Consider the following 11,372-nt stretch of genomic DNA (forward strand, 5'->3'; position numbering starts at 1 on the left):
CATCCAAAATCAAGGCATATTTTTTCAAAAAAAAAAAAAATTGAGTTAAGACCATCATTAGACCCTAAAAACTACTGCAAATATAATGCACATACTTAAACAGGGCTAAGAAAGCAGTAAGGCACAAAAAATGAAAAAAAACAAAAATCACCCAAAATTGGAGGTAAGGCTATAGTAAGGCATATTTTTTCAAAATTTCAAAAAAAAAATTGAGTTAAGACCATCATTAGACCTTCAAAACTACTGCAAATATAATGCACATACTTAAAAGGGCTAAGAAAGCAGTAAGGCACAAAAAATGACAAAAAACAAAAATTATCCAAAATCAGAGGTAAGGCTATATAGTAAGGCATATTTTTTCAAAAAAAAAAAAAATTGAGTTAAGACCATCATTAGACCCTAAAAACTACTGCAAATATAATGCACATACTTAAACAGGGCTAAGAAAGCAGTAAGGCACAAAAAATGACAAAAAACAAAAATCACCCAAAATCAGAGGTAAGGCTAAAGTAAGGCATATTTTCAAAAAAAAAAAAAAAAAAAAAAAAAAAGGTTAAGACCATCATTAGACCCTAAAAACTACTGCAAATATAATGCACATACTTAAAAGGGCTAAGAAAGCAGTAAGGCACAAAAAATGACAAAAAACAAAAATTATCCAAAATCAGAGGTAAGGCTATAGTAAGGCATATTTTTTCAAAAAAAAAAAAAACTGAGTTAAGACCATCATTAGACCCTAAAAAGTACTGCAAATATAATGCACATACTTAAACAGGGCTAAGAAAGCAGTAAGGCACAAAAAATGACAAAAAACAAAAATCACCCAAAATCGGAGGTAAGGCATTTTTTTAGGTTGAGTAGTACATTAGGATGAGTAGTATGTTAGTATGAGTAGTACGTTAGGATGAGTAGTATCTTAGTATGAGTAGTACGTTAGTATGAGTAGTACGTTAGGATGAGTAGTACGTTAGGATGAGTAGTGTCTTAGTATGAGTAGTACGTTAGTATGAGTAGCGCGTTAGTATGAGTAATACGTAGTACGTTAGTATGAGTAGTACATTAGGATGAGTAGTACGTTGATATGAGTAGTACGTTGGTATGAGTAGTACGTTAGGTTAAGTAGTACGTTAGTATGAGTAGTGCGTTGGTATGAGTAGTACGTTAGGTTGAGTAGTACGTTAGTATGAGTAGTACACTAGTATGAGTAGTACGTTAGGTTGAGTAGTACGTTAGTATAAGTAGTACATTAGTATGAGTAGTATGTAGTACATTAGTATGAGTAGTACGTTGGCATGAGTAGTACGTTGGTATGAGTAGTACGTTAGGTTGAGTAGTACGTTAGTATGAGTAGAACAAAGTCTTAGTAGTGCGTTAGGATGAGTAGTACGTATTACGTTAGCATGAGTAGTACGTTAGGATGAGTAGTACGTTAGGATGAGTCGTATGTTGTACGTTAGTATGAATAGTACGTTGGTATGAGTAGTACGTTAGGTTGAGTAGTACATTAGGATGAGTAGTACGTTAGTATGAGTAGTACGTTAGGATGAGTAGTGTCTTAGTATGAGTAGTACGTTAGTATGAGTAGTACGTTAGGTTGAGTAGTATGTTAGTATGAATAGTACATTAGTATGAGTAGTACGTTAGGATGAGTAGTGTCTTAGTATGAGTAGTACGTTAGTATGAGTAGTACGTTAGTATGAGTAGTACGTTAGGTTGAGTAGTACGTTAGTATGAATAGTACGTTAGTATGAGTAGTACGTTGGTATGAGTAGTACGTTAGGTTGAGTAGTACGTTTGGATGAATAGTACGTAGTACATTAGTATGAGTAGTACGTTTGTATGAGTAGTACGTTGGTATGAGTAGTACTTTAGTATGAGTAGTACGTTGATATGAGTAGTACATTTGTATGAGTAGTACGTTGGTATGAGTAGTATGTTAGGATGAGTTTTACGTTAGTTAGAGTATAGTTATTTGTTATCCAGACTTTTGTGCGGTAATTTTTAACCCCTTCAGTCAACATGTGATGAAAGTATATAAGCAAAATTCAAATTTTATGAAAACAATCCATTTCCACCTCATTTTATTTGAAAACTTCAAAGTGGGACTGTGATCCTGTTCTTTGTGTCGACCTATAGGTGCTTGATCAGGATCTGAGATAACTTGTGCTGTGTGCCTCCTGATCATGTTCTCATTGAGAAGAAGAAGATGGAACAGCTGCTCCTAGAACGTCTCCACATCAAGGAGGAAGATGAGACACTCAGTGAAGGTTCTGCGCAGACCTTTCATCCAAGGAGCCTCAGCATAGAAGAGGAACCTTCAACCTCCACCTCAGATAGAGCCCTTGGAAGGACAGAGGGTGGGAACCAGGAGATCATCTCCAGGAAAGTTGGTCCTCCAAGAAAGAGATAGAACACCAGCATGCTCTCCTCAGCACGGGAACAACCAGGAGGAGGAGCGTTGGCAGGAACCTCTGTCCCTCTCGGAAGATGAACCCAACCACACGTCAAAACATTTCAGCAGCAGAGAAACCGTTTGGATGTGGAGACTGTGGTAAATGTGCACAGACCGTTTGGATGTGACAATAAATGTCAGTGCTGTGATCATCTGGAGGAAATCTTGTTTAGATGTGATGTTTGTAGTAAATGTTTTACTCGAGAGAACAACCTGAAGAAACACAAGTTGGTTGTGGAGTGAAATTATGCACAGGTGAGTGTGGGAAAAGCCACGAGAGAAACTAGCCTCAGCGTACTAGAACGGATTGGACCAGACTGAACCAGACTGGACGAATAAATGATGACACAGGCCTGTAGGGCTGATGGTTTATTATCCAGAAATAGAAAATACAAAGTTCTACCACAGTCAGCCCTCTGCAGAACCAACAGGAGAGATTAGATTAGATTAGATCCGTTTACATTATGTTGGTGAACATGTGTAACATCCACTGTGTATAACGTCACAGACTGACATGGCTCCATTCTCCAAAACAAAAAGAAAAACAAAACAAAACAAAACTCTATTTTCTACAATCAGGTGATTAGCAGGTGGAGATGAAGATTGAGGGAAAACATTTACAGCTCTTATCAAAGCTTTCAAGGCAACAATCAAAAACAGAAGAAATTGAGTTGAGGACAAAGACGCAGAAAAATTATAACGTACAAAGATGATGAATAAGCACAGATGAACAAAGCAGGGGGAGGAGCCTAAACAATACCTTAGTAATGAAAACAGTAACAGTGATAAATGCGAACAATGTGAAATGTTTTCCACTGTAAGAAAATTAGCTGATCATGGACGAGAAGTGAAGACGACGTCACACACACACACACACACACACACACACACACACACACACACACACACACACACACACACACACACACACACACACACACACACACACACACACACACACACACACACACACACACACACACACACACACACACGCTGTGCACGTGAGTGTGCACGTAGATCCCATGAGTAGCACTTGAAGCAGATTAGTGTTTGTCAGGTTTGGTATGCAGCCTAATGTCGCCCCAGAGGACGGACTGAGGTCTGTAGGAGGACCAGGGGACGGACTGAGGTCTGTAGGAGGACCAGAGGATAGACTCAGATGGACTAAGTAACAGACAGGATGAGGTGTTGGCTCCTCCCACTGCTGCTGCTGTGCTGCAGCGTGTCTGAGGGACGCTCTGAGGAGGTTCCTGGAGATCAGCTGAGGGACCAGGTGGGGGACCAGGTGAGAGATGAGCTCCAGGGTCTGAAGGAGCTGCTGCTCAGCCTGAGGACGGAGGAGGTGGGACGCAGACAGCTCAGCAGGAGCCTGGAGATCCGCCTGAGGGACGTAGAGCTGAGGGCCCTGGACCAGGAACACAGCCTGGACTCACTGAGAGACCAGATGACACGCATCAGTAGAGGTCAGAGAAGGACACGTGTTCACCTCAGAGTCACTATATGAAGCAACATCAGCTATTCACACACTGTGTGTGTGTGTGTGTGTATCAGGATGGTCTTCAGACATCTCAGATCTCCAGCTCAGGTTGAACAGCAGTGAGAGTTCTATGGTGGAGCTGAAGAAGCAAAACTCGGGTGAGTCTACAGGTGTGTGACATCACAGTAACATCACAGTGACTTCTCTGTAGCTGGGTTTTCATTACAGATTTTCACAAAATAAAAGTGATATTTCTAAATGTCGACAAAGTCTAATGTGTGTTTGAAGGTGTTTCCATTGAAGATTGTTTTGGGGGAGGAGCCTGGTAAATCTGGTGAAATCTCATCCTGTGAGACTTCTCTGCAGGAACGCTCCAAACCTCCTTAGAACACTTTGCATTCCTTTGTTGTTTCATGTCTAATGTGGTACTAATTATTATTAAGTCTATGAAATGTCTGAGTCTTCTCTTCTGTCCACATGTACCACGCTTTGTTTTCTCACAGAGAAGTGGTCATGTGACCAGGTACGTCACGTCCTGTGACGTGTATTTGTGTAAAAATTGTCTCCATTGTGCTTTTGAGACACATTTCAATATTGAAACATCTGAAATTCCTCCTCATGAAAACACGAAATGCGATATTTGTGCTTTTTTTTTTTCGAAATTCAGGTGTTTCCATTACCAGTTTTTATTGAACTATTTAGACTTTGCGCATTTTTAAGGGTAATGGAAACAGCTATTGACATCACTTCCTGTCATCCTCCAGCTCTAGCCTCTGAACTCCCGTTCCTCCAGGCCAGACTGAGGGCTAGTGAGAGCACAGTGGATCAGCTGAAGAGGAAGAACACAGGTGATCATCATCATCATCATCATCATCATCATCATCCTCACTGATGATGATGATGATGAAGAAACCCTGTGTGTCTCCTCAGAGCTGATGGCTCGACTCTGTAAGGCTGAGACAGTGATAGAGGACGCCTATGGGAAGATCTCAGGTAAGTCTGATAACACAGCACACCTCACTCACACAGGGGGCGGAACCAACCTGACACACACCTCAGTCAGATAGGGGGCGGAGCCTACCTATCACAGCACACCTCACTCACACAGGGGGCGGAGCCAATCTGTCACACCTCACTCACACAGGGGGCGGAGATAACCTACCACAGCACACCCCACTCACACAAGGGGCGGAGCCAACCTATCACACACCTCACACAAGGGGCGGAGCTAACCTACCACAGCACACCCCACTCACACAGGGCGCGGAGTCAAACACTATGATTCACAGGAATCATGGACGAGTCTTCAGATGAGACCAAGAACCCGGTTTACCTGCAGGAGCTCATAGCTACAGGTGAGATCATCGACCAATCAGAGACCAGCATTCACTACAACACAGGGACGTTTGCTTGTTTGTTGCAGCTCTGCAGACTGTTCTCTACTCTGTCAACACATCCATGGAAAAACAACTCAGTGACATCACTGGTTCGTATGATGATGAAGGTGATGATGATGATAATGATGATGATGACTCGGTCTCCTGTTGTTCCAGCTCTCAGACAAAAACTGGACACAACAGAAAGTAGAGTAAACACAACAGAAAGGAGACTGGACAACAGTGAAGACATGCTAGAAACTACACTAGGTAGACTAAACGCTGCAGAGGACAGATTAGACAAAACAAATGACAGAATGGACAACACAAAGAGTGAACTTGACAAAACTATAGGAAGAGTAAATAAAACCGTGGACAGACTGAATGATACCAATCACAGACTGGACACAACGGAGGACAGACTAGACAAAACTGAGGACAGATTGAACACCACACAAGGTAGACTGGACAAAAGTTTAGACAGGCTAGAAACCACACTGGACAGACTAAACACAGCAATAGACAGAGTCAATATGACCGAGAGCAGACTAGACAAAACTGAGGGCAGACTGGACACAGCAGAGAGTGAAATAGATAAAACTATGAGAAGAGTAAATATAAACGAAGACAGACTGGACAAAAGTGAAGACAGGCTAGAAACTACAATAGGTAGACTAGACACAACTGAGGACAGACTGGACAAAGCTGAAAGCAGACAAGCTAAAACCCAACACAGACTGGACACAATTGAAACTAAAATAGATAAAAATGGGGACAGATTAGACTCAACACAAAGCAGAGTAAACATAACAGAAAGGAGACTGGACAAATGTGAAGACAGGCTAGAAACTACACTGGGCAGACTAGACAGATTTGAGGGCAGACTGGACACAACAATAGGCAGAGTCAACACAACAGAGGACAGACTGAACACAGTCGAGACTAAAATGGATCAAACTTGGGAAAGACTGGACACAACACAAAGCAGAGTAAACATATCAGCAAGGAGACTAGACAAAAGTTTTGACAAGCTAGAAACCACACTGGGTAGACTAGACACAACAGAGAGCAGACTGGACACCACACAAAGTAGATTGAACACATCCGAGAGTGAAATGGAAAAAATTGTACGAAGACTAAATACAAACAAGGACAGACTGGATGCTGCCAATCACAGACTGGACGTAATGAAGGAAAGACTGGACAAATCACAAAGTAGAGTAAACGTAACAGAAAAGAGACTGGACAAAAGTGAAGACAGGCTAGACAAAGCAGAGGACAGACTGGACACATCTGAGAGTGAAATAGAAAAAACTGGAAGAAAAGTAAATAAAACAGAGGACAGACTAGACAAAGCAGAGGAGAGACTGGAGGCAGTTGGGAATCAAACGAACACGACACAAAGAAGAGTGAATACAAATGAGGACAGACTGGACACAGTGGAGACTAAAATGGACAAAGCTGAGGACAGACTAGACACTACAGTCCACAGAATGGAAGAATTTAAGGACAGAATGGATGAGCTGCTGGTGCCGACCTCAGGTCAGTGTTCACTAAGAACAGATGAGATTTAACATGTTCAACAACAATGTTCTACACACAAATACGTGTGTGTGCAGGTGTGAGGGTGGCGTTCTCTGCAGGTCTCACTGATGTCGGCGCCGTGGGTCCGTTTGATGAGGAATCCACGCTCGTCTTCTCTAAAATTTTCACCAACTTTGGCGACGCCTACAACCAAACCTCAGGTAGTTAGTTGCATGTTCTCCTCGGGTGAGGCTGTAAGCCTCGCCTCTCTGTTCATTTCCTGCTGATTCCTCAGGTGTGTTCACGGCGCCAGTTTCAGGCGTGTACTTCTTCAGCTTCACTACCACAGACTTCCTGAAGGGCTACACTGGGCTCCGCCTCTACAGAAACGACCAGCCCATCATCTCCAGCCTGGACCTCAACGACCACGGCGGCTACGCCTCTTCATCCACCGCCCTTAGCCTGAGGCTTGAGCTCAACGACCAGGTCTGCCTGCGACTCCCGGCCACCTACCGCATCTATGACGACTCCAGGAATTTCACTGTGTTCTCAGGGTTCCTCCTGCTCACCGTCTGACCAATGAAAACGCTGTGATGTCACTTTGTTTCCTTGTTTGACCAATAAAAATGCTGTGATGTCACTTTGTTTCCTCATGGTCACAGGAAGTGAAGGTCAAACGCTGCTAAGCACCAACAGGATGAACAGAAACAGTTGACGTCGTTCTCAAAGTAAGAACTTTATTAAACCATAAAATCATCTTTTTCACACAGTAAACATTCAGTAAACAAAGCTCCGCCCTCTTTCTCACCTCCAAACCACACTGTGAATGGCACTTTGGTGATTGCATCACCATGTTTAGTTTGGGGGAGGAGTCCTACCTGAGACTCTGCCCCATCCATACTTTGACCAACCAGGGCTCTTTGTGGGGGGGCTTCAGTGTCAGTGGGTCTTTAGGCGTCACGGTAACCGCTGCTAGCATTGCCTGAGTAATCACATTAGTAACACGATAACTCATGTAATCTTATTACTCATCCAGAGTATCTGATTACTACTGAAGTACTCGGATTCCTTTAAAACACTTGATTATGACTCAGATTACTCCTTAAGTACTTCAGTACTCTACAGGAATGAGATTACTCCACATTATTGCAATAAATAAACAGTAATCTGATTACTCTTCAAATTATTCAGTTGACTACTCTTTCATTACTTCACAGTACTGCATCTGAATAGTCCCCAGTATTCTGATTACTATAGAGTAATACTCAGATTAAAATGCTCCCCACAGTAATCAGATTACTCCACAGTGGCCCTCCTGTGCAGCGGAGCGTTGATGCTGTGGAATGGGGGCACCCAGCGGTTGTCATGAAGACCGAGGCGACACCCTGGGGCATCCCTGTGGGGGCGGAAGCAGCACATCCAGTAGCCCGGCCCACTGGGCAGGGCCTGGCAGTATGGCTTGGCATGCCAGCAGCACAACGACATGTCGCCTTGCACGTAGCGCCGCTTGCACTGCTTACAAGGGTCGTCACGGTAGCGAGGGTCGGACACCCACAGGGAGTCAGCCGGCCGCACGCCGTATGCCTCAATGAGCAGCCGCAGGTAGCTACACGTGCACTTTAGCGCAGCCAGGCTGCGAGTGGGCAGCAGCCGCAGAACGTGCAGCAGCAGGTGAGGGGGGAGGAGCCACAAGAAGGAAGGACGCTCCAGCAGCGCCTGGACGCGACCGCGCACCTCCAGGAAGTCAGGGGACACAGCCTGTCCACGGGATTGGCTGCTGGAGTTAGCAGGTGGGCGGGGCTCATTAGTCAGGAACAACAGGCCAGAGAGCAGCTCCACTGACTGAGGAAAAGGGGGCGGAGCTTGATGGATGAACACACCTGAAAGAGTAGAAGAGTTTTATTGGTTTGAACACACACAGACACAGACACAGACACAGACACACCTGTCTGTTCAGAGCGCTTCCTCTTCCCTGATTGGCTGGAGTCAAGTGGGCGTGTCTCTGTGGTTAGAAACAACAGTCCAGGTAGAGGATCCGCCTCCTGTGGCATACTAGGCAGGAATTGATTGACAGCCTGAAATGAAAAGGGCGGGGCTTGGACAGGTGTGTCCGTCTTCATCTGAGAGCTGATTGGCTCCCTGTGAGCAGCAGCGGCCAGTAACACTCGACATACCGCTCGCCGAGACACACCTTCCTCCCCCTCCAGCCGGGCCACCATGACCTGCACCCGGGAGCCGTCCGGCCCTGTCGCATCAGTGGGCGGGGCTCTGGACAGCGTAATGGAGGTGGAGCTTCTCTGGAGAGCAAGCGGTTTGGAGCGAGGCTCGCTCACCCTCTGCTCCAGAAACGCCACCATCTCTCCCACAGAAACCTGAGGCTCCCCCTCCTCACCAACCGGCTGCCATGGCAACGAGCTGAGGAAGGGCGGAGCTTCATCTCTGCTTCTACAAAGAGAAATTAAGAGATATGATCATTTGAGAGCAGATGTATTTGATTATCTATAAATCTGATCACTGATAGGCTCACAGCTTCTTGGATCGTCTCTGTCTCTTAATGCTTCCTGAGTGGGTGGAGCCTGTGTTCCCGCCCTCTGGCGTGAAGATGGCGATTTTTTCACGAACATGTCCCGGTCTGACCAGCGTCCACACGTCCTCGCCTGATTGGACAGTGTCAGTGTCCTGGCCAACTGTGGGAGGAGCCAGGAGGTGCACGGCAGCAGGCGGCGGGGCTTTAAGGCGGATGGTTGTCACGGCGCTGCACAGTGTGTTGGTCGTGTTCAGGACACAATTACTGGAGCACAGTCCCCCCTGGTGGAGGTTGGGGGACATCACCTGGAAACACAGCTCAGCACGCATGATGGACGTGGACCTGGACACACACGTGTTTGTGTTTGTGTGTGTGTTATAACTGGGCTCTGGAATGTGAACTCACCTCCACACTGTCAGCTGATTGGCTGCCGTTGCTCGGGACGTGGTATTGCTTTGATTGACAGCTCCACCATGAATTAACTTTACATCTCTGTCACAGGCTCCGCCCACAATTCTGACAGCACAGAAACACACACATTAACAGCAGTACTCACATTACTGTGCAATGATTACTTCAATACTCAAATTACTGTCAAATATATTTGGTGTCTGACAGACCTCTTCCTGTGCCCCTGCAGCTAATAGCTAACGGAGGCATTTAAACTTAGTGCGGGGCTCCGGAGGCCTGGAGGCAGCCTTCAGCAGCCCCACAGCCCGGAGCAGAGAGTGTCAGACGGTGGACTAAGTCTACAAATGCACAAACACTCCTTCGTTTCACTTCAGCTAGCATGCTAACATGCTAACAGCCTCTCCGCACTGAGCGGCCTCCGCCGGGCTGACAGCTGCGGTGTTAGCGGGGAACAGGCAGTGTTTGACGGTCACACTGTGAACTGGAGCCCGAGGACAGCTCACCTGAGGCGGTACTTTCTCCTGAAAACATGGCACTGACTTCCACCAAAGCCCACAAACAACTCCACTCCCAGGGGCCTGAACGCGTCTCCTTCCGGAGTCAGTGAACGCACTTGAAGCGGTTTACCGGAGCTTTAAACCGGAGAGTCTGAGGACGGACAGCTACTTTAGAACTACAAACTGACGTCACCGTACGTAACGACGTACAGCCTGACAGAAATGATCTATGAAGTAAAGTATTTGGACTAGAAACAGATTTAACATAAAACAGTTCAATTATGAAGTACAGATGTTTTTTATTTTGAAAAATAAATCACTTTTAATATATATTTTTAAGCGGATTAGGGTAATTTTGACTTTATAAGCGATCATTCGACTTTTATCACCATATTGTATTTTGAGTTTATTTTCAAAATTTCGACTTTAATCTCGTCTTTTAGACTTTATTCTAGACCCATTTCCACTTTTATGTCGACATTTGGATTTTATTCTCGACATTTAAACTTTATTCTTGAAATTATTTTCTCCATCAAAATTGGCCCTAATCTGCTTCCTCATTTTTAAAAAGAGGGTTTTCACTAACGTCACATTCTGGGCAGTAACTTGAATGCGCGGCCTAATTGGAGGCACTCGGAGGTAAACACTGCAATGGAAAAATGTCCAAAACCACAAAAAAAACTCTTTCAAAATATGTTATAGATGCAAAGGCATACAAGGAAGGACTTGGAAAAGTTAGGTTTTATTGGTAGTGCAGATCCATACGAGTTGGTTCCCTTGTCTTAGATCAATGATGACCCGCAGAGTCTTCCATCTATTGCGTATCCTGATATGGTCTACTACCTGGATTTAACCCTAACCCAATTTGGTTCATCCTTTAGATAAAGGTGAAACCTTTTACCTGGAATACAATGAGAAATGCAGCACATTTTAGCTCTACATTTTAACAACTGTGTTGCAAATGTAGCAGGCTATTAAATGTGATTATATTAAGTCAATAATGCCACATGCAGTAGTTTGATATGAATTATATTATCATAATCACACTAGAAAATTAGTTAAGAGCCGCTGGTCTCAACAATTCACTTACCTGACAAGAAATGGG

General features: G+C 44.6%; 2 protein-coding genes across 6 annotated transcripts; one reads left to right on the forward strand and one right to left on the reverse strand.

The window, feature by feature from the left end:
• The first annotated feature begins 5,158 nt into the window (after positions 1–5,158).
• On the forward strand, positions 5,159–7,413 carry LOC114456887 (protein Hook homolog). 2 transcript variants are annotated; one of them, XM_028438931.1, is made up of 5 exons: positions 5,159–5,287; positions 5,356–5,418; positions 5,486–6,850; positions 6,928–7,053; positions 7,128–7,413. In XM_028438931.1, exons 1-5 carry the CDS (start codon positions 5,227–5,229, stop codon positions 7,406–7,408), a joined length of 1,896 nt encoding a protein of 631 aa, XP_028294732.1. In that variant the 5' UTR covers positions 5,159–5,226; the 3' UTR covers positions 7,409–7,413. The 2 variants fall into 2 exon arrangements, with proteins under 2 accessions (XP_028294732.1, XP_028294731.1); XM_028438930.1 differs by having other exon boundaries at positions 5,223–6,850.
• Positions 7,414–7,552: 139 nt separating this feature from the next.
• Positions 7,553–10,467, reverse strand: fbxo34 (F-box protein 34). 4 transcript variants are annotated; one of them, XM_028438934.1, is made up of 5 exons: positions 10,274–10,467; positions 9,765–9,875; positions 9,360–9,664; positions 8,778–9,277; positions 7,553–8,712 (listed from the first exon to the last, which is right to left on the reverse strand). In XM_028438934.1, exons 3-5 carry the CDS (start codon positions 9,659–9,661, stop codon positions 8,129–8,131), a joined length of 1,386 nt encoding a protein of 461 aa, XP_028294735.1. In that variant the 5' UTR covers positions 9,662–9,664; positions 9,765–9,875; positions 10,274–10,467; the 3' UTR covers positions 7,553–8,128. The 4 variants fall into 4 exon arrangements, with proteins under 4 accessions (XP_028294735.1, XP_028294733.1, XP_028294736.1 ...); XM_028438932.1 differs by having other exon boundaries at positions 9,360–9,701; XM_028438935.1 differs by lacking the exon at positions 10,274–10,467 and adding an exon at positions 9,980–10,267.
• Positions 10,468–11,372: the final 905 nt, after the last annotated feature.

This window comes from Gouania willdenowi, chromosome 22 (assembly GCF_900634775.1).
Source record: "Gouania willdenowi chromosome 22, fGouWil2.1, whole genome shotgun sequence".
Taxonomy (NCBI): domain Eukaryota; kingdom Metazoa; phylum Chordata; class Actinopteri; order Blenniiformes; family Gobiesocidae; genus Gouania; species Gouania willdenowi.